This window comes from Peromyscus californicus, unplaced genomic scaffold, assembly GCF_007827085.1.
Source record: "Peromyscus californicus insignis strain IS unplaced genomic scaffold, ASM782708v3 Scaffold_5__1_contigs__length_169319896, whole genome shotgun sequence".
Classification (NCBI taxonomy): domain Eukaryota; kingdom Metazoa; phylum Chordata; class Mammalia; order Rodentia; family Cricetidae; genus Peromyscus; species Peromyscus californicus.
The window spans coordinates 63477646-63501338 of NW_026294573.1; the positions used below are offsets into that span (position 1 = coordinate 63477646).

The 23693-nt window shown below is 38.8% G+C and overlaps 1 protein-coding gene across 2 annotated transcripts in view; it reads left to right on the forward strand.

The window, feature by feature from the left end:
* Mllt3 (MLLT3 super elongation complex subunit) overlaps window positions 1–23693 on the forward strand; it is a 290749-nt gene that overhangs the window by 247360 nt on the left and 19696 nt on the right. For both annotated transcript variants that reach the window (XM_052715857.1, XM_052715858.1), the window contains exons 6-7: window positions 19518–19593; window positions 21600–21729. In XM_052715857.1, coding sequence (XP_052571817.1) covers window positions 19518–19593; window positions 21600–21729 — 206 coding nt within the window. The remainder of the gene's footprint in view (window positions 1–19517; window positions 19594–21599; window positions 21730–23693) is intronic.

Consider the following 23693-nt stretch of genomic DNA (forward strand, 5'->3'; position numbering starts at 1 on the left):
ACAATAAAACACAATTAAGCGAGCAGTTGTCATGTGTTCAATATTGTGTTTTTAAAATGTCTTTAATTGTGCTGGAAATACTTATGCTGTCATTGAGAGAATGCCATTGAACTGCACATACATATTTGACAGATAACTGTTTATACTGCCTTCTTAAAGGCAATGGATTCTTCTCCATCATTTACTGGATGATTTATTTAACTAAGGTAGGCTCATTAAGCATTCTCCAAAGATGAAAATAAATAAATAAAAATCAGTTTTTTATTGCAATACAGTTTGCCTATTTAATATAATCAGTGTAATGTAGGATGTTTATTTTCAGAGTAGTACAACCATCACTACCACCAACATATACTATTAACTCTTAGCTTTAATTTCTCCATTTTCTAGAGCCCTGGGCAACCACTAATCCATTGACAGAATTTTCCTATTCTGAAGAATTTGTATCCATGGAATAATTTAAATAAGATGCAAAATCTTTTGTGCCCGATAAAATACATAGATATGGTATTTTGAAGGCTAACACATAACATGAACAAAACTTCATTTCTTTTTATGATTGATTAATGGTCTAGTATGTAAATTTATGGTACTTTAAAAAAGATTATTAATACTTAATGCATGATTATTGTCTGTGTGAATGTAGACGAATGTATGTGCATCGGTGAACTTAACTGTGCTTGTTCACACAGGGTAGAGGAGAGTATTGGGTATCCCTTTCTGTCATTCTCTGCTTATTCTCTCCAGCAATCCTCCTGTCTCTGTCCACTTTGGATTTGGGACTGCAGGTTACAACACCCAGCCTGTTACTGGATGTTGGGATCTAAATTCTAGTCCTTATGATTACAGAGTGCTATAAAACCATTGAACCATCACTCCATGGATACTTGCATTATTCTTAACCATTTGGCTATCCTGAATAATACCATTATGAAAAGTTAGGTGCCAGTTTTTATGTGGATTCCATTTTACATAATATACTACCAACATTTTTACTGGAAAAAAAAAAACAAACAAAAAAGAAGGTAAACTAGATGGTCTCAGTCACATCTTCATGTCTACCAGGAAAACTCCTTCCTCAGTTTACTGGCATACAACTTTATGAGAAATTGTCCCCAGGGATCTCATCTATTGGAATCATTTCCCCCTGAATTCCTGGTGACTTTTTATGTGTGACAATTACACAATTTAGAATTCTTTTGAAGGGAAAATAGATTTTAAAAGAAAGAGACAAATCCTACCATTCTTTCTCAACCTTTGTAGTAGTAGTATTATTTTATTGCCATTAACTGGTTTATTAGACTAAGTGTTCACAATAAACGAACAAACAGATGAAGTACAAATTCCTTATTCATCCAGGACTTAATCCTACTTTTTAGCTCAAAAGTTTAAAAATGAATCAATTTAATTCAAATTTCTAGTGCAGAGAATTTTTTCTAGGTGAAAATCATGGCATTGAACTTCCTCAATGTCAGTTTGAACTTGGAGCTGTGTGCCGAATGATTTGATTAGCTGTTATTTTTAGTGCAGGTGATGTGACGGCCCTTCCCTTCCTACCAGGAAAAGGAGCCTGTCCTGTGTTTCTGCTTACAGACCTTGGACTTCTTAATATCTAAAACTTACTACCCATTTTAAATACCCAACTTACCGAACAGTTTGTGGATTGCACTTGCTAAAAGGATGCCCTTTGGATAGCTCTCCTGTAGAAATTTGCAGCAACTTAGGATGTTTATAACTTTTCCCGTAAATACCCTTTTCCAAAATCTTGCTATATTAGCACTAATTGCCTATCTGGTAAGAAGTAATTTATTTTATCAGTGAGACTTTTATTGGTGTTTGTACACATTCAACAATACAAATGATATAAGATCACCCTCTTCAGGATAGTATATCACAGTTAGGTCCTCCACAATAATTCCAGGAAGTGTGGACAACAAGGTCAAATCTTACCTCTTTTAGGATAAGATGCTGAGTTGCCATAGAACAGAAGAAATTGGTATTCTTAAAGGAGGAGAAAATGCATAGCTTGTGTGTGGGGTTATTAAACACCTCTCCTCAAGAAAAAGCCGTTTTATTTTGTTCATGAAGAAAAAATAGTCAAAGCGAAGTCATATTTTAAACCAAACCAGAGAAATATGCTTTAGCAAAGTTTCTAAATTCCTCCCCACTGTGCTAGGTGCCCATAGATCAGGGAGCAGTAAACTGCAGCCCAGAGCCCAGATGTCATCTATTGCTTGTTTTTATAAATAAAACTTTATTAAATACAGCTGTGATCATTTGTTTACATTTTGGGTTTCCCTTATTTTATAAGATAAGAATTGAGTAGTTCTGATAGAGATTGTAACATCTGTGAAGAACAAAATCTCTATTAGGCCTTTCATGGAAAAAGGTTACCAACTTCTACCATTGAGTATACAAAGTAAAGAAGACTCTTTTAATCATCCTTATTGAGTGGGATCATGGGGGAGAGTGGCTAGTATAGATATTAAGATAACTCATGCACAAAGCAAAACCTACACCAGACAGGAAAATGAGGACACGATGAGTGGCCATCTTAGTACTGTAAGATAGCACAAACAGAATGTGTGTGTGTGTGTGTGTGTGTGTGTGTGTGTGTGTGTGTGTGTGTGTGTGTGTGTGTATACACCTGCCTGTTTTTCACTGTAACATTACAATGACCAACACTAATAGCCACAAAAATAGGCAATCAGTGTTTTTTAAATTGGGAATTCTGTTTGGTCTGGAATATTCAGTGTACTTAGATGTCTATATAGCTGTATCATTCCAGGACATCTTTAGAATAGATGATGAGGGCATCCATGGAATGGAGTCTGTCATCTCCAGTGATGTCTCTGGCAGCTGAAAGCTTCTATAAATAGGCTTTGTCCATTCCTACAAGCTCCATCTGTGGAGATTAGCCCTCTAAACACATATTGATGACAGGAACCAGAGAAGCTCCTTTGTTGGTCTTTTCTTTAGCTAAACTATAGCCAAAACAGAAAGTCATTCATATACATACTCACATTCCTTGGGGTTAACCTGTCAGATTTCAGGTTTATTGGCTTCTAAGAGACTAGACCTAGGACTGCTGACCTGAAGCATATTTGATTGGTCCTCTTATTCTAGCATTCTATGTCTCTGCAACTCTTCTCCAGTCTATTGTGTTACCTAGGGCACTGAAGAGACTTTCCTTAGCACAAAAAGTGTTGGCGATGTGGCTTGGTGCTCACTGATTCTCACTGCAAACCCTTGAGTTCAGGTCACATTGTAAAAGAAATGGTACATTTTGTGCCATGTTGACCAAATGTCTTCTGTCTTTCCTTATTCTATGCATGACATACAGAAATGGCAGTATCAGCTGGAAATGGGAATTTGGTTTCTAGGAGACTGCAGACTGGTCCACCAGAACTAGAGTGAAAACCAGCTCACTATAAGGGAGGGTAGAACCTAAATCCCTCAGGAACCAAAGATTCTGTTTGCTCCAAACTGTACTTTAGCATCAAGTTTAGAGAGAGACCACTGAACTGTCTCATCAGACCAAAGGTGTTATTTCTCAGTGGTCTTGAATTTGATAATGTTACTAAGAGGTAATGCCAGTTAGTACTACATGATTATGTGAGACTTCTGTAGATGACTTACATTGTTTTTGGTGGTGGTGGTGGTTCTCAACTTGGAATAATTCTTAAATGCACTGGTACCCTTGATATTTGTAATTGTCATGACCTGAGTGGATATGTGTCAGAGACTGAGTAAGGATTCTTTATTGAGATGTTGGCATTTTAGGATAAATTATTAAATCTTTCTAAAATTCTTCTGGACATGGAGAGAATATTTGGGGTATATTCTCATTTGAACCAAAACAAATGTTTTCTTTATATGTTTCAAACATAAATATTATAAAAGTATTTGGAAAGTGCAGATTAGTTTTATAGAGAATATAAAATGCTCTGGTCCCAACATATAGTCTTTTGAATTTTTTTTTGAAATTAAGATAGAATTCTATCATTTCCCTTCCCTTTCCTCCTTCCAACCACTCCTGTGTACACCATACCTTTTCTCTTCCTCAGATTCTCTCTTGGGTTCTCAGCATTCCTTAGTGGCCTGTAGTTCTTTGTCTAGGGTTGGGGTCTCCATGAGATGTCTGCCTTCCATGTTAGTCCATTGGTGTTGTCCTTATTTAGGTCTTGTTTAAGCAGCCATGTCCAATATAAACTTTATTTTTCATACTCTTCAAGGTTGGGCATAGATGGGCTGCTTCATCTGTCAAAACAGGTAGTAAGGGAATGACGTGGAAGGCGTCCAGGCTTGTTTGGGGATGACACCCCCGTCTGTTAGCTCTTCCTTATCCCTTTTCGTTTAGCAGACACTGCTGTCGCACACACATGAGAGCCAGTTCATCCGAAAGTGGCTCTCTGAACTCTGAATGCCGGAGAAGAATGTCCAGCACCAGAAATTATTTCTGATATTTTTATATAGTATGGAAAAGCTTTTGTAGGATTCTTCATTATTTTTAGTGTGTGTTACTACCTTCGAGATTTCTATTAAGGACTTTTGTTTATTGTGGGTTTCATCAGTAAATAAAAATATTCATTACTTCCCAGCCTGAACCCAGAGGTATGCTTTTACTCCTGCGTGAAATTTTACTTGACTATGAGCTTCCAAAATTCAACAAGGGGGAAAACAGATCATCTAGAATGAGACCATCACACTCTAGGATCCCTTGACTTCAAAAGCCACGGGAGGGTTACACGCAGCTGGGAATTGCTATATTTTCTGTACTCCTCATAAGTTAAATTTGGCTTGGCAGAGAATTTTTAGGAGTAGATAAGGTTCTGTAAGTAGAACTTTGCAGTTTTAGCCAAAGAAAACAGGCTGTAGATTTGATGACTCTATTTGATTTATTAGTGCCATATGCGGGGCCTTTTGATCTTGAGGATTCAGTAAACCAGTGAATTGATATTTATCAGAACTTTGTCATATGGGAAAGAAATCTTAATTTGCCTGTAGTGTTGATACTAATGTAATTATCCAACACCTGCATCCCATTGATTGTAATTCTGTTAGGTAATATTAAATTTTAATGGTATGTACAGATAGCATTAACAGCAAGTTTAGGGATTGCATTAACACCAAAAATACTTTCATTTCTTTGCTGTATCACATTTGCTTCTAACAGAAACTATGTTAGGGGAGCAGACACTAGATGAGGCTAGTAATTGTAGTTAGAGGAAAATCAGAAGTAGCTCGGCAGTGATGATACCATATAAAAAAATTCTCTATACAGTCTCCATTTTTACGGACAACATAGAGAAGTTTTAATTAAATGTGGGAGTTCATTCTACCTCAGAATTCCTCTGTAATACTTTCATAGGTAGCCAAAACTCCTGGACAAATATTTCTGCCACCAAGCAGTCAGAATCCATCTGCTTTGTCTTTTCATTCCCAAGTACCCATTCCATATGAAAGAGACGTCCAACTTCATAAAATTGAAATAAACTGTCAAGAACAGTACTGTACTGTTCGTGCTTTCTTTTGGTGGATCTTATTCTTGATATTCTTAGAGTCACATTCTGAGCAGGAGAAAAAGCCTCTCAACCCCAGGCAATGCATTTCACTTCTCTGTTCTGTGAATTCTGAGTAATTACATGACCAGGCATTTTTTGCCTATAAATGTCTTCTGTTTATCTTTTTCTTTAATTTTTTAGTTTTATATGTATGTGTTTTACCTACAGGTGTGTGTGTCTACCATGTATGTGTCTAATGTCCACTGAGGTCAGAAAAGAGTGCTGGATCCCCCAGAACCAGAGTTACAGATGGTTGTGAGCCACCATGTTGGTTCTGCAAGAGCAACAAGTGTTCTTTAAATGCTGAGCCATCTCCAAACCCAGCACTTATCTTCTGATAGTTTTCATTTTTGCCTATTATGTTTGTATAACTGGATGTTGTATAAGCTCCCTGCTTGAGAAGTTGGACCAGTATAAAAGAAGTCACCCTATTTCTTTACAGTATCAAATATCTTCAGGAAAAGCTATCATGAGAAGAGGTTGGGCAAACCCAATGGACCCAGGAGTAACTTTTCTTAAATCACAATTTCATAGTTACTCTTATTGATGGTAAGAGTAGCTAATATTTATCACGTGTTCCATATTCTGCCCCGACCACTTTGCACTGCCTACATACTCGGTCACCATATGCATAGATGCCATGAAATTTCCTTTCCGCACCTTAGAAGTGAAGGACTAAGACATGGGCAGACTGAATTACTTGGCCGAGGTCACACTGGTGCACTGTGGTGGAATCGGATCTGACTCTTCTAGAGCCTGAGCCCTGAATACTCTTCCCTTCATTCCATCTGTATGTTGAACTGGAGTTTTCAAATATTTGACGTTAAAGTGTAAGTTCATGTGAAGTAAAACGTAATTATTTTAGACGGTTTGCCTTTTTAATAACTTGTCTCTGTTGTAGAGTGAATAGCTACATTTACTGTCTGCATCTTGTTTACTAACATGGATTTCAGTACCTGAAGACATTGACACCCCACCAGCCTGGCTAGCATAGTGAGCAGCCTATTGTAAACGGTGACGTGTATGTTTTCTCTTGTTTCTTATTTATTAGAAAATGAGAGTTCCATTTGTGTTCCCATTCACTGTCTTCACCTTTACCACCCCTAAGCTTTCTTTGCATGTACAAAAAAAGGTGATCCTCTGTGGTAACTTTTCCCTGTTTACGGAGTAGGCGTGTGTGTGTGTGTGTGTGTGTGTGTGTGTGTGTGTGTGTGTGTGTGTGTGTTGCTGTAGATGGGAGGGGCTGGCCCTACAGTTATGACGAAGATCCTGGAACCCTTACAGTCTTCTTAGTTTTTACTGTGAGCTTCATAAAACTACACAGTTGAGATTAAGGGATTTCCTGAACATTTTGGTGTCAGATTTATTTTAGAAAATTCCCTGGAATTACAAAGCAATGTGACTGAAGATCTGGGTGTGGTGGAGAGAGTTAAGTGTTTGACATCTGATCTCTTGCAGAATGTCTGCTCGCTGCACATACAGTAGTATCAGATGGAAGAAGCTGTTTCTAAAACAGTTCAGGGTGGATGTTTGCTTCTGATTAGCCTGGGTGTGCGTGTTGGATGAATGAGCAATTGCGAAGTCATGGCCATGTGTTTGCTGTCATTTAAACTGCCAATCCAATCTAAATATACAGTGGGCGCCTAAGCAGAGTGCTTTTTTTCCAAGAGAGTCGTTGTACCAGCTCTCAGTCCCTTCCTGACACTTGTGAACTAGGGCACGTCTGTGTTCCGGAGGGCTACTCTGTTTGATTTTGAAAGAGGTGAGGATGATTTTTTTGCTTGCTCTATTGCTTGTTTTTGAAGGCCAGCTGTATGTAAAGTTTATTTTCCATGACCAGTAATTATATAGGAGAGAGTTTCTAAGATGTTACACATGGTGATATAAAGAGACTAAAATTTAGTGACAGAACAAAAGGCACAGGTTATGGAAGAAGTCAGAAACAAACCTTTCCAGTTTTAGGCCATGAATTTGCATATAGCATGCCTAATCTAATTGAAAAAAAAAATCTGAGAAAGTTTTATGCATAGACAGTATTTTATAAAACCTCAGTGTGTAATGGAGCCTTGATATGTACTTCTCTCCCCACAGAGTGATTTAAAGTACCAGAAAAATCTTTGTCCTGTAACTTCAGGACATTAAAAACTATTTTAATGCCATTGAATTCTTAACATGAATATTAAAGAAATACAATCTTTTCCCACTGTTTGCAACTATATTGCTGAACAAATTCTCTTACTTTTGGAGAGACTGAGGTTTAAAACTGCCAACACCCTAGCAATCAGAGATGAATCTTTTCATTCAGCCAAGTGTAATGCTGTGCCTCTTCCTTCCTTCCTCTGTTGTAATTGTCTAGCATATCACTTGGAGAAGCCACACTTTTAAGATGGGTTTCACTGTTCACATACTTTTATGTTTAAGAACAAACACTGTGAAATTCCACTTCCCTCGAAGAACTAATAACACTCCTGTCATCTAATGTTAGAGTAGTTGATTAAAATTTATTAGTTAAATGTATATGGAAATATTTTTCAAGAAGCATTTTAAAATTAATGACTGCACATTCTTATCTAAATACATATATTTCTATTTTAAAAGTTCTACCTGTTTTAATGGAATTTGAGTTGACTTTCAGATTATTATGTATGATGAATATAATCTAAATAGTCACAAAATTGAAAGAATATCCATTTATTGAGTATCATTAGGCCTATACATGGACAATAACATTTGCCATTTTTCCCTAAAGAAATTTGAGTTATTGGATTGTGTATTTGGAATACCAGAAAGCATGTACATTAATCAACAGAAATAAATATATCATGAAAATATATTCAAGGAGTTTTTTTTCCATGTATGTCTGTATAAGTTAATGCAGTCACATCGTATCCAAATAGTTAATCTTGTACATAAATGGGCAAACTAATTACATAATAGTAATCTTAAAATATATTTTCCTGATGAGATAGAATGTATTAGGTTTACCTCCATGTGGAAGTATCTTAAAAACATAAAGAGCTTTTAGGAGAATTTTGTTCATTTGTTCGCTTGTTTGGGTTTGAATGTTTCCTTTTGAAAGTTTTCATTATGTTGTGACTTCATAGAGAACAGACGCTGATCGTAACGAGTCATCCAAGGAAGACTCACATTTAGTGAGTTGTGTTTTCGAGCAGTGAGCAGAGCCCCTCTCCCTGCCCCTCTCCCTGCCCTCCTGCCCTTCCCTGCAGCTTCACAGACTCGGAGAATTGTGCAGTTTGCTTGACTCATCAGGAAATCCATGAGAATAACAGTGTCAATATTGCTACTTTCCTTTCATAGGTTTAGTTTAGACGGAAACACCACTCTCTAGACTAATTTGACTTTTAAGGTTTCCAGTAGCAAGCTTGCAGAGAGGACATGATTACATATTATACATTTGTTCATAAGATGAAATCTAGCCAGTCTCTTAGGAGATGTTTAAGTCAAGTACAGTTAAGTAAAAGGAAAGATCTTTGGTTTGCTTTTGGTCCTGGGTATTGTGTGTATAGTGGGTGAAATGTGGCTGGTTGCTTTGATGGTGTTGGAAAAAGTAAAATGGACACATTATAAATTAAGTTTTAAAATACCACATACATATTCGAAACACACCACACACACACACACACACACACACACACACACACACACACACACACTCCACACACACACACACACACTGTTCAAACCTACGGTAAGGTTTATAGAGTTGAACTTTTCCTGAATAGTTATTCTACAAGTACATATAGGAAATGGTCTTGTTTTGTGAAGATTGAAAACAAGATTTGACTTTTAAATCATTCTTGAGATACTGAAATTAAATGTGTTTTTGAGGATCAATTCAGAAATGATTCCAAACCATCCTCCAGTCAGACCCTCATTAACTTGGCTGTAAGGAAAGGAAAATTGAGAGCAAGAGAGACTGAGGAGATCTCTAGCTGGTGCTGTCCTCAGCTGCCATTGTTGAAGGACATCCTTTGAGCTGATTTCAGTCACGTTTTAAAAAAAAAATCTATTTAGTGATTAGTAACCAGCGGATAAGCCCAAGTGAATAAAGACCATAAATACTGAAGTCTTTGGGCTCACAGCCTGTAAAACTGTCAAAAAAGCTTTGGGTAAGTGACAAAAGAGAGCCCAGAGTAGCAAGAAGTGTTAGCTGCAAGGCAGTGCTCCATATTCATGGACAGAAGACATCATTTAGTTTTCTTCAAAATAGAGGCTCTTCTTGCATTTGGTACCTGCTCATCATTATCTGTTTGTCTTGTATGGAGTCTGTCTGGTTGAAATCTGTGGGTGACTGTGTTCGCTAGTGGGAATCACAATGCTTGTTTAAAGATAGCTCACTTCCAAAATTAGTGCCATGATTCCTGAGACTCATGTTTAGATCCATCAAGATCTACTTACTTGCTGAGAATGTCAAGCCTGACTGGAGTGAGTGGGTGAAGCGTGTGTGCGTGTATTTTTAAAAGGCAGATGGTTGCATTAGATGCTGACAAGTGCTTTTCTCTTGTTTTTAAATTAAAGTCTAAAGTTCATAATTCTTAAATGTTTCTCCCTAAGGGGAAAACATTAAGTAAATAAAAACAGAAGCATGCAAGACTATATTGTAAACTGTTTTTATTCTTCTTGTACAATGTGGAGATTTAGATGATGGAATTCTGTCTTACTAGCCCGACTTTAAATTTGCTTTTAGGATTGGAGAAAGCTGAAGATGATGAAGTCCAGGCCTTTACTCTGAACTCCTGTTGTCTGCCCCCAGTGAGGATTAGGTGGCATTGAATGGCAATGTTAGCTATCTGAATTCTGTGTTTTACTGTATAAACTTCAAATTTAAATGTGTGTTTGAGAGATGATTTCAGTGGATTTAAAGTATGGTGCTTCTTCAAGTGTGAGGATTTTATCAACTTAGGGTATTTGCTTTTCAACATCCTGACTGTGAGAACTAGACATGTCATTCATTTGAAGGGAGCAGATGTTAAAGGTTCTTGCCCCTGCCTTCCTAATCCTAAACACCCTTTAAGAAGAGAAATGTTCTATTACCCAAATAGGGATCTTTCTGACGGTGAGAAAAGGCGGTATAGGCAGTAAATCTGCCTTCTCATTATGAAGTGCAACAATAGATTGATTTATGAAGAAAAGCAGCTGTTAGACTTGTATGAGATGTGTGCATGGAGATGCAGGTCCCGCCGGAGCAGGTCAGCAGTAGCATTCCTGCTGGTCTTGACAGGACTCTAATATCACCAATAAGGAATATGGGATTCTGAACACCACCTTTGAAAAAGGGCTTCGCTGAGAACAAAACAAAAGAACCCACCTCCCAGGGTTTTCACAGGACAACAGGCTCTTCAGTGTGCCATGTTTGTGCTGGTTTTTTTTTTTTTTTTTTTTTGTTCCTCCACATCTTCATTAGGACAGAGAAGACAGGTTTAAAACAGTTCCATTTTGTACAGACATTTTGTTAAGACTTGCATTTTAAGTTGAAGTTAATGTAAGTATAGTGATTTCAAGTATTTGGCAGTTGTAAGTAGTTTTGCTTTATACTATTTAGTATTTTAGCAAACACCTGGAAAAGCAGAGCATCAACTGAAACCGTGCTGGAGAAAATTGTATGCTTCTAGGGGATTGTGTAAAACTCCTTGTTTTAAGGAATTCTGTTTTAAAATCTTTTAAATAAATTTGTATCACACAGTGGTAGAAACTCTGTTAGGGTATTTTTACTTAATTGAAAATTTAAAATTTTTACTCTGAGTTGAGCTTGAGCATAAACTGTCGTAAAATGAGGACGTTTGGAGAACTGAGTAAATTGTGCTGATATTGTCTTATATATTTAGAACCTATTACTTTAGAATTGGAAACCCCTGGAATGCAGTTGCGATTGGAGCAGGTAAATTACAGGATTAAAGCTGATGATTATCAATGCAGTTAGAGCATCAAGCTCATTTCTCTCAGTAAACATCCACTTCTAGTAGCTGTGCATTTCCGAGTTATGATAATAACCACTGTACTAACATATAAGGTATAAGAAAGCACATGCAAGCACCGAGTTTAAAAGGCAAAGACAAAAAAAAACAAAACCATGGGGTTTCTGTCAGTTTCTTTTGTCCCTCTAGTTCATCTCACACGTATTTCCACAAGCACATATGTGTGTACTCGTACCCGAAGAGTTGTGATGGGATTCTGAACACCACCTTTGTAAAAGGGCTTCTCTGAGAACAAAACAAAAGAACCCACCTCCCAGTGTTTTCACATGACAACATAATAATAATGTTTCCTCATCAGATGGAGGAAAGGGAACCAGTGTGTTACCTGATAAACATACCGTTATCCAAATTAGGGAGATAGAGGGCATACAAAAAATTTAATCCTTGCAACTAGTAAGAATTTTAGCTGTCTAAATTTATAGTGAGAAAAATATTGCGGTTTTGACTTGGTTATGATCAGTTTAAAAATCAATAATTTTCTCAGTGGGTTTTAGTTATTTAGGAATTCAGAGTATGATGGAAATCATGTAAATATGCTCTTAGCAAATAAAGTAAACTTTTAATGCCACTGCCTTGATATTAATTGAAAGCTTCATATTTAATAGGGACTATTCTGTAAGCTAGTCCAAAGTTGAAGACTAATAGATCTTCTTGGGACTTGTTTAAGTAGCTGTGTATTGCAGTTTAATTAGTGTCAATCAAATGCTCTATACATTTTTTTTTTTTACAGTAACTCATTTTTTTAAAAAGATCTAATGATAAGGATGCCCTTCAGTAGCTTAAGATGCTCTCTTCAGGTATATATGTGTTTTAGTTAGTTCATTACATTTTACTGTCATCTGTATTTCCCAAGTTCAATCACTTTAACATTTTAAATGTTAATCTTTATAATCCCAAACTGAGGCTACATATAACATACTTTTTAAAACTTTTTTTTTTCAATTCAGTCCTGCCCCTGCAAATGTAGAAAACAGAAAATACTCTGAAATTACAAAGTTTGGATGCTCTGCATAGGTGGGTTATTGCACACTTACAAAGAGAAGGCTCACAACAGACAGTTGCAGGACCTGAGAAGAATGGAGGAGCACTTGTGTCTTGATGTCCTTTGTTCACTCAGTAGCTTAGTTTGCAACAATCTATCAAGAACCCTTTTTCTTCTTTTCACACTCTTTTATGAGGCGTTTGACCTTTGGTTACTTGCAACTTTTCCTTTTGTGACCATCATCCTCAAAATCTGGGTGGGGGTGGGGTAGGAGGCACACCACATACAAATCCCCGCATCAAGTAGTATGTTTAATGCCCAGGTATAAAACTGTACACTCCGCTCAAATGTTCATGGTGGGTGTTGTAGCTGTATGTAGCTGTATGTCGTCTGTTTCCAGGTGAGTTTTCACACTCCTAAACCTCTCAGCAAGTGAGAATTCTTAGCCTGCAATCTCTGGCACATACACCATCCTGCAGTGACTGGAGTTTTTGAAAGAGCACATGTTCTGGCTACAATAGTCAGTAGCAGCCTTCAAAGTAAGACTGGCGATGAGAGATAAAAGACTTGAGGCTCTTCTGCTTAAACAGAGGAAGCTGAAAGAAAATTATAGCCATCCGTAAGTGTGGAAAAGGGTCTTAGAGAGAGATTTATAGACCCTTGTTCCCCAAGGCCACTTTGTTTCCTAATGAGATTTTGTGTTCTCAGACAGGGTGTGGGGAGTCAAAGGATGCAACGTTTAGTAATAATAGTGGAGATGATAATGAGGGGGACAGCAAGTGCAGTTGTTACAGAGATGCTTCAATATAAAGCCAATTATCTTGGCATTCGGGACGACTTTTCTGTCTGAAAGTTGAAAATATAATAGAAATAAGGACTTCTTGTTTTGCTCACAGTTACTTGAGAGGGTGATGCTGAGTTTCTTGCTGTGTTATCAGAAAATGACAGGCACAACAACAGCCTTTGATCTTTGTGTATCAGCCCAACATGAAATGTGATTCTGACTTAACATCAAGCTCATTTAAGGTTTTAAATGCAAATGTCGAGTCTGCTGGAAGAGGTAGAGCACCTTCCTATGGCCACAGACTTGAGTAACTGGCAGCAAAGGTTGCAGCTTTCCACGGCCTTTTCTCAAGCTCATTGTGTTTTCAAAGAAAACGCTGTTAATGTGTTAAGACATTTTTTTTTCCTGTGATGTTACAAGACATTGTACTATAGAGTTAGGAAAACAAGGCAGCTTAACTTGGAGGCAAATAAACTGTTATACTGTTTTTCCTGATACATCCTCTTAATCAGGGCCCATGTCAAGAGCATGGGGGGCAGTTCACAGTAGAAGCTTCTCTACTAATGAGGTTCGTAGTCAGGACTCTTAGGACTATTGATTGGGCAAACATGAGAAGTAACCGGCGGCGGCAGTCCACTGAGTCCTGGAAGGAACGATTTGCTTCTACCACTCCTTTGCTCTGGGTGTGGATCCTCAGATGTCTCTCGTAGAAAGAGAGAGGTTCTTCCACAGTGACACAGAAAACTTTCCTTGACACTAATGTTATAGAAAGCTGCTGTGTTCTGAGTGCTGCTTTAATTGTTCTTTCATCAAAGATACAGGTGTAACAAAAAGAGAAGTTCATTGTCATCTCTGTAAATGCCCTGTGGCTACTTAATTGCCGTGCTTCAGTTCTCTCGGTTAGAAGATAACTATTAAAAATGTCATATTGTCTTTGTCCATTTGAGCATATGCCATAAACTTTGTGGTTCAAACAATAGATTCTGAGAGCTTAGAGGTGCAAAATCATGGAACCTGGAAAAGACTTTCCTCTTGGCTTGCAAATGTACGCCATCTTGCTTGGGAAGAGACTATAGAGGGGGTAGTTCTCCGCTGTTTCTTCTTTCAAAGGTCCTAATCCCATCATGAAGGCTCACAGTCATGACCTCATTTAAACCTGCCAAAGGCTTTGTCTCCCAAAACTGTAATATGAGGGTGAGGGCTTCAGTAGATCATGAGAAAGGACACAGTTTAGTGTGCAGCACCCGCCCTTCCTCCTATAAAGCAAATGAAACAAATAATGTGTGAAACTGCACAAAGGTGTGTTAAGGGGTAACCAGCGTTGGCCCAATTTTATTTTCATATATATCCCTGCAATATATAGGTTTTGATCTTTCTGAAAGCATTTTATTAAAAATTGTCATTTGTAGCCCTTTCCACAATTCACCCTTGTGTTAATCTTCTTAACATTTCATTTCGGCCTTAGCCATTTGCTGACATAGCTATCTGAAAGCATCATCTAGTAGCGTAACCATAAGATACATTTCACTCAGACAATGGAGAACACTTCTATGGCTGTTTAGCATGGCTGTGATGATGCTACTCTTTAAAATTAAATGTATATTTGAAAAATGAATAGGTAATTTTCAACTTCTTATAGAGGAGAAACTAAATGAGTTAATCTCTTTCTTTTATATTAAGCCTAAAGGTACATAATATATAGGATGATTCATTTTTAATGGAAGGATGAAACTGGTAAGAACTGAGTCTTCAGTCAGTTGTCATGAAGGGAAGTAAGGACAGTGAAATGAAATACACACTCTTCTTTGTTTAACATTCATCTTCAACATGATCTTTCTGGGTATTTGTGCAGCAAAGAAATCATTTCTATAGGAGGATATGAATTTTCTTTTTATACATGTAGTAAAAGCTTTGTATAAAGCACTGAAATGCATCTAAAGTAATTCCTGTTTAGTTTTTATTTTCTCTTTGTTATTTAAAAATATTTAATTAGTTTTACTGTATTTTTGTCTCTTTTCTCTGAAAGTAGATACATGTTCCTCACTTCCCTTTTCTAAATTCTGATTGCTGTAAAGATCAAAGCTAAAATTCTGTTCATAAATGTCATTGTCTGATAGGACAAGGCTAGTAATGTGTGTTTTCTAGGAGGAAGTCTGCTTGCGCAGGCCTCTCATGTGATCACACTTAACTTCTAGGAGTTTTAAACGTGCGGGTTTTCTTATGTGTCCTGGACAAAAGTAATCCTCCATAGAGAATCTGTTCCAGGATGATTTTGCATACTCATTCAGTGGTGAAGAATGTAGCACCAATCATGATAGGCCATTGTTTCACCAACGATAGATACAGGTCTTGTTTTCGGCAGTGGTGAAGTTTATAGCCTCTTGCATGTAAATACTTGTGTAATGGCAACCAAATGTTGACGAGTTACCACTATAAGAGTGTTCAATAATGCAGGACATCAACAATTTTTTTTCCCAGTGGGGAGAATTTTGAAATTGGAAATAAGCATCACATTAGCCCACAAGGGAAAGGATAAGAGCATCATTAGCTTCCTTGTTCTTAGTTTTTGGTATATCACTCCCAGATTCATGTGTACATGGGTGAGCAGAGAGATTTAAATATTTCTTAGGAGAGAGAAAGGAGGCTGTTGTATCTTGAGGGCCCATAAAGCTTTTCACCTGCCCAGTTTAAGGTTGTTTTTTTGTTGTTGTTTTTTGTTTTTGTTTTTGTTTTTTTTTAAATAAAGTTACCTTTGACTTGTAGGGTTTTGGAGGGGCTGGAAAATGTGATTTTCTTAAAATACAAAGTAAACTTGGTGATATAAAAGACTGTCTCTTCCTCTTATGGTGGCAAAAGAACTTTGGGGTAGTTCACATCTGACTGAACTCTGGACTGGTCTGTGTTCAAGATCTTTTTTTCAAGAAAGAACCTGGATTGAGGGCTTGTCTCCATCAGATTGGCCTATGGCTATGTCTGTGGGACATTTTCTTGATTGATGTGAGAATGTCCAGCCCACTGTGAGCCATGCCATCCCTGAGTGAGCAGTCCTGAGTTGGACAAGAAAGATAGCTGGATAAGAACATGAGCCTGGAAGTGATGGAGCCAGTAAACAGTGTTCCACCAGTGTCTCTGCTTCAGTTCTGGCCTCTGAATGCCTGCCTTGGCCTCCCTCAATGATGGATTGTCACTTGGAAGTGTAAGATGATAAGATAAAACAGACTCTTTCCTTCCCAAGTTGCTTTTGGCCAGTGTTGTATCATACCAGTCCCCCCCACACACACACACAAAAAAAAAACTAGAACAGGCTCCATCTACTACCACATGAATGAACTCCATAATGTTTTTTATTGAGTAACAACCAGATTCTGTCACAGTGTGTTCTTGAAAAATCCACTGATGAAAATATAGAGAGGATCCATATGGGTAGATTAACACTTCTGGTTTTCTCATAATGCATTTACTTTTTGTTTATGTGTGTATATGATCATGCATGCACATGGCCATCCATTCTATTGTACAAGTGTATGGAGGCAAGAGGACAACTTTGTCTGTCTTCTCTCAGCTAGCACCCCTTGGTTTTTGAGACAGTCTCTTATTGGCATGGAACTTGCCAAATAGGCTGGACTGACTGGCCAGGGAGTCCTAGGGATCTCTTGTCTTTCCCTTCCAAATGGTGTGATAGTAAGCCCTGCCATTGTGGCTGGCTCACTCTTCTTCTTCAGAGATTTTTTTTTAAAGATTTTTTTCCCATTATGTATATGTTTGTATCTGTCTGTATCTGGGTACAGCACATGAGTACAGGTGCCTGCAAAGGCCAGAGACACTGGATCCTCTAGAGCTGGAGTTACACAGGCACGCATGCACACATGCATACACATTATGTTCTTTACTATTTGTCTTTTCAGATAATTAGCAGTTGTGGAAATGTTAACTATGTCTGTGGGTAAGATGCTGAAAGGTTTGGTTTGGGCATCTGCATAATGCTTGAAATAGAAGGATCAAGATGTGTGGTATATAGTTGGGAGATGGCCATTGTCTTCCCTTGTTACCCTTGGTTGGTTGGTTGGTTGGTTTTTGAGACAGCATCTGACTATGTAACTGTGGTTGGCCTGAAACTCACTATGGAGACTAGGCTGGCCTCAAACTCAATAGAAATTGACTTGCTTCTGCCTCGTAAATGCTGAGATTAAAGGCATGCACCCTAACATGACACTCAGCCCTACCAAGTTACCTTAGTTAATGTCATTCTCAGCAAATAGTTCTGGCAGCATGATTCTTTAAGTCCTGTGCACTGTATGCTGGTCAGGAAGCATGGTAAGGAAACTTCTTTTTTGGTTCCCAAATGGTTTCCAGGGCTATTAAAATAATACCATTTGCAGGCATTTTTTCATGGCTGGAAAGAACAATTTGGAAAGGAGATGGCGTGCTCCTTGGGCCTTGAGAGAGCTGTTTTTACAGATGGGCATTGTACTGAATGTCCTTTCAATTGTGAAACTTGCCATTAGGGCTCAACCACGGAAGAACCACCTAACAGAAGTGAAGAGTATCTCACAGAGGCACTTGCACCTGTAAACCAACTCTGTGTTGTAGCTTGCAAAGCGTGATGTATAAGACACTGTACAATTCCCAAGCAAATCCTGCAGTGGTGAAGAGTGGGTGAGCGCCTGCTTCTCATTAGAAGTTGTGTCTGCCTTTTTTTTCCTGCAGAATGAGTTAGATTGCTGACACCTGTTTTCCCATCCACCCTGAGAATGTGAAGTGTGCATCAGGAATGCCCAAAAGTGCTTCCTCATGTCCCATTCTATGGAGCTTAGTGCTGCTTTAGGAAGGGGGGGGGGGGGCGGGCGCTCCTTTGCTGGGAGGGGGGAATGAAAAGAATTCAATGGTGAGAAACTGTTGTACACACTGAACTGAGATGGTCGTTTCATTTTGTGTCTTCTGATTGTGCTTGTAGTTGTATTCCAGCTGGATTATGCATTTAGCAAAGGAAAAAAAGAGCATGTGTCCTGTACATGGGAACACCTCATATTTTGGAAATAACATGGCTATGTATTTGAAAATAGGAGGAAATTAGAAATGGGTAAAGACAGTCCATTCTTATAACTAAACACATCAGCTTTATTAAGTTACTTAAAGCATGAGCTTTGTTTTAAGATGCAAAACTCAAGTATGTTGTTGGTGTCGTCCATGTCTTGCACATTTCTCTTCATGCATCTGATGTTGACCCTTCTTCAAGCCGTATAAACTCTGTTGTGAAAACCGTTAGACAGTGGAGCAGATGGACTGTAATGCTGCTTTAAGTCACAGATAAGGATGGTCTGCAGTATGCAGTGCATTCTGCTAAGTATGGAAGAAGTAACATGAAGCACAGGGCTTTCAAAGTGCTGTGTCTACACTTTGTCTGGGGAGAACACAGCACAGGAACTGTCTCAGTGGCGCAGCATGTTAGGAATAAGCATATGACCTGCTTCTCAATGGTGTTAGTGGTTTGAGAAGGAAGAAAACTGAATTTGGTTGTGTCCAAGAGTTGGATGTAGAACTTCTTCTGGATACTAGAGGATGAGAAAAGATCATGGAGAGTCAGAGGAGGCAAAAATGTGTGAGGCTGTTCTGCTAATTCACAAGCTGTGAAATTAAAGGGCATTTTTCTTCTTAAAATAGTGGCAACATTTTTCCCTTGACTTGTTTGTGGGACTTGACTGGATGTTATGAATATTGGCCTCCATTTGTGAACTCATGGTGAGTGGGGTTAGTTGGTTCGTGGCCTTAGACCAGAATAAAATTAACTGGCTCATAATGTTATTGAACTAATGACCTTGGGGCCTCATGACTACTACATCTGAACCAGTTGAGTCAATCAAACTTCATGGAAAGGACAGTGAAGGTATGTGTCCCTTAGGAGGAGCTCTGCATGGCAGTGAGCAAGGGGTGAAGTCATGTAGCATCCAGGCAATTATCTTCTCATCCTTGACATTTTATATGCGTCTTCTGATAAAAACAAGACTGTCAAAGAAAAAAATGACATTACAACTCTCCTGTGTTAGCTTTTTAACAAAGTGATATGTGTGGTCATTTTCCTTGCACAGCATCAGACGTTCTGTAGAGGCTGCTTTGAGCACAGAGGTCATTTTCATTTTAGTGTGTAATATCCCATAAATGTAATGACGATGCTTTTCTCTTCTTCTCTAAAGTCAGAGCAACCCAGCCCTGCCAGCTCCAGCTCCAGCTCCAGCTCCAGCTTCACACCATCCCAGACCAGGCAACAAGGTATCAACAGCTCCCTGGCTAATGAAATCTTTTCCCCATAAAACAGCCTAATGAGTTGATTTATGACCTATCTTCTACTGTTTTATTATTTGAATGGTAACTTGGCTTTTATGCAGTTGTGTTTATTTCCCCCAGGAATGCACTTGAGTATCATTCTCATATATGAGGCCTGATTCTAGAAAGTCCCCCCTTTTCCAGTCCCTGCCGTCAGATTCCCATCTCACAAATGGATTATAGACACAACCCATTCCAGGGAGTTCCCAGAGGAAATACTCCAGTAAACCCACCTCAGAGGCACTGACATGGGCTCCCCATTCTTCATCCTTGAACACTTCTCATTTTACTTATTTTATTTTTTGTATTTTAGTAGAGTTTTTAAGCAAAAGTGCATTTTGCTGTTTTTAAATATATATTTCTCTATTCATAGTCACATGCTAACCAAAACTCCAGATAAATTAAACCAGAATGTATAATGAAGCATATTTTTAATGTGTGTGTAAAGTCTCCAGAAGTGGGCTCTGCTTTATTTTTACACAATTGAAGAATGTCAGAGAGTAACTTGTTTTCTAGTATCATAGTGAACATCGCCGTTCTCATTGACTACACTGAATTCCAAGTGGCCTTGCATGCTTTGAAAGAGGATTAAATTGTTGTGTGTATTTGGACTAAGGCTAAGCTTCCAAGAAAATATATAATAAAAGGCAGTGATAGTTTTGGCTATTCAGAAATCTTGTTTCATTAGCTTTCAAAGAAGTAAGCCCACTACAAAAGCAGAGAAATCTGAGTTTGCAGAATGTGAGATTGCAGGGAGTCGGCGCATGTTTTAGAAGGGACTGCTTAGTGACAGCTCAGATAGTCCTATTAGACTTTGGGGATTGCCCAGGCCAGAATGAAAATGCACCTTCCTTAGATGCCTTTACAATTTTCTGTTAAAATTAAAGAATGACTATTTTTTTCCATCACAATTTGAATAGTAAAACAGAGGGAAAGCAACACTAATCAGTGTGTATGTGTTTTCAGTTTTGTCTGGTCCTAAATAAAATTAGTTACAGTTCCTCCAACCCCCATCTAATACTAGATATTGTCTGGATTTTCTGAGCACATGATTTATTACATAGTCTTAGTTATGCTAATACATGCTGATATTTTGCCAGGAATTTCTTTAAAAGTAAGGTGAAAATTGGCCACATAAAGTTCTTGCAACCAGATCTGCTGTCCAAGATCAATAAGAAGATCAGAGATAGGACATTACACCATGGTGTTGAAACACTTTATAACCTGAACTTGACTAAAATGCTTGCTTGACCTGAAATTGACCTTGAAATAAAGGAGCAGCTAAATCTTAATAGATCAGAAACTACCACACAAAGGCTGCATTGCCAAGAACCAGCTACAACCACAGTGATTTATTAATCTCAGTGTTTCAGTACATGGATCAACTTAACAAAACATCCTGTTTACTAATAGATCTGTGGTTTGTTTTTTTTTTTTTTTTGTGACTTGGGGTGGGAAGAATAAAATTATGCAGAAAAAATCCTGTGAAATGGAGATTCTTTAATTTTTTCTTTTTATATTTTATGTGTATGGGTGTTTTGCTTACCCATATATCTGTGAACCTTGTGCATGCCTGATGCCCGAGGAGGTCCAAAGAGGATGTCAGATTTCCTGGAACTGGAGTTACAGAGTAATAAGCTACCATTTGGATGCTGGAAATCAAACTTGGGTCCTCCCAAGCAGAGCAGCTCTAGCAGATGTAGCTAGAGCTACATCTCCAGCCCCAATTTAGGATTCCTAATAAACATTCTGGGGACTCTGATGAAAACAGTCATGTGTAAGTAGAGATTATAATCCAGAAGGTGTCCTGGATTTGGTTGTGGAGTCTTGACCGTACAGGATAATGATTGTTCTTAGCCAGAGGTCAGAACTGCAAGCAGTCCCCAGTGTCTAATATGGTCAAGTGGGTTTGAAGTGTTGTTTGATTGCCTGTGGTTCCTGTCACCACTCAGGTCCTTTGAGGTCTATCATGAAAGATCTGCACTCTGATGACAACGAGGAAGAGTCTGACGAGGCAGAGGATAATGACAATGACTCTGAGATGGAAAGACCTGTAAATAGAGGAGGAAGCCGAAGCCGCAGGTGAGATTCCCTGCAGAGGAGCCACACTGGTTCCCTAGGTAAACCACAAACACCTGAACCCTGGCAGCAACTGTGACTGGGCTGTCCCTAAGTCAGTAGCATGTCTGCCCAGCATTGTCAGAGCCCTGGGTTTGGTCCTCAGCACATTGCCTATAATCCCTGTATTTAGGAGGGAGAGGCAGGAGGATGAGAAGTTCAAAGTCCTCCTCAGCTCTCTATCAAGATTGGGGCCAGTCTGGGTAACATGAGACTCCATCTCAAATAGGAGGGAGGGAGGGCACAGCCAATGGCTGCATTCCCCTGAAACTGGTACGTTTGTGTTCACTTTTATAAGAAACCATTTTTTCCTTTTTCCTTAGAAGAGGTTTCCTCCAAAGCCTCTATAGGAAGAAGCCATGTCAGAAGTCCGTGCTATCTGAAAGTATATGACATGTAGCAAATTCATCTGAAGAGTTGCTCTAGACCTGTTGCTTTGGGGTGGGGGCTCCACGTGTGGAGAAACAGCATTTGCTGCTTATAGTTAGAACTACATAATTGGCTCCAGTGAATTATGTTGTGACCTAATTAAAACTAAGTTCACCTGTGTGTGTTTTCCAGCAAATAAATTCCTTTTAAGTGTGCTGACAATTAGGTTCCTTAAGTAGCTTTAATGCTGTGAGGCATAATTCTACATTAGAAGATGGTAATTCATGTCACTTATAATTAATAGTCAACTTGAAATTGCCTTGAGGATTTTGTTTATCATGAGAAAAACAAATAGGCATGCACACTTTAATGTGTTATGAGTAGAAAATATGAATCTACTTGAACTTCAAATCCAATTACATTTATAATATATTGCAATAAATCTTTGCCCATTATCCATTACTGTGTAGATGGCCCTGAAATACCTAAGACAAGGGGAATCCAGGGGGAGCAGACTGTATGTTTCCTAATTGGTGATTCACTGGTTTTGTTGGAGACAAGCTGCCCCTCCACAGAATGGAAACCCTATCAATGGCTCTGCCTTACAAAGATAGACTTCTGACATACTTCTGCGCCTAGCCGCCACAGTACATCTGCATACAATCCTTTTTCAGGACCCTCACAGACTAGCCTCCACAGTGCGTCTGCATACAGTCCTTCTACAGGACCCTCACAGACTAGCCTCTGCAGTGAATCTGCATACAGTCCTTCACAGGACCCTCACAGACTAGCCTCCACAGTGTGTCTGCATACAGTCCTTCTACAGGACCCTCACAGACTAGCCTCCACAGTGCGTCTGCATACAGTCCCTTCACAGGACCCTCACAGACTTGGCCTTGTAGTGTCTTCTTTGATCTGACAAGAAGGAAACTGGTAGATCAAAAGGACCTAAAAATGAGGTGAACCGTGGTGTTTAGGAACTGACTTTGACTAGTCAAAATCCCAACCACTGGCTGCTCTCCAATTTAGTGTATTGAAAAACCACCACCAGCACAACAACAGCCACCACCACCACCACCACCACCACCACCACCACCACCACCACCACCACCACCACCACCACCACCCACACACACACACACAGGAACTCATCCCCCTTTCATGTAATTTTCTAAGTTGCTGTGTGGGAGATCTGGTGGCCCAGTCCAGCCCAGAGTCGGTGTGGCTTCGATCGCACGTTACTTGTTTGTGAGTTGCCTGATGTGAGCGGACATTACTAGGGACACATCCTCGCTCCGCCACCTGACACACACTGTTAGTGGGACGACTCCATCTAACATTTGATCTCCAGAGCACTTGTGCCGTCTCAACTGTTTAATCAGTTTAAATACTCAGCCCTCCACTTCAGTCGAGAAGCATTTGAAAGCAGCGCTTCAACAGAACACTTCATTAATGTAATTTAGTTAAGAAAAACAAGTTCCATCAGTTTTTGCTAAAAGGCTGTCCCAATGTATCCTTTTTGTCTCCTATCTTGTATCGCGTCTGTCTGAATGTATAAT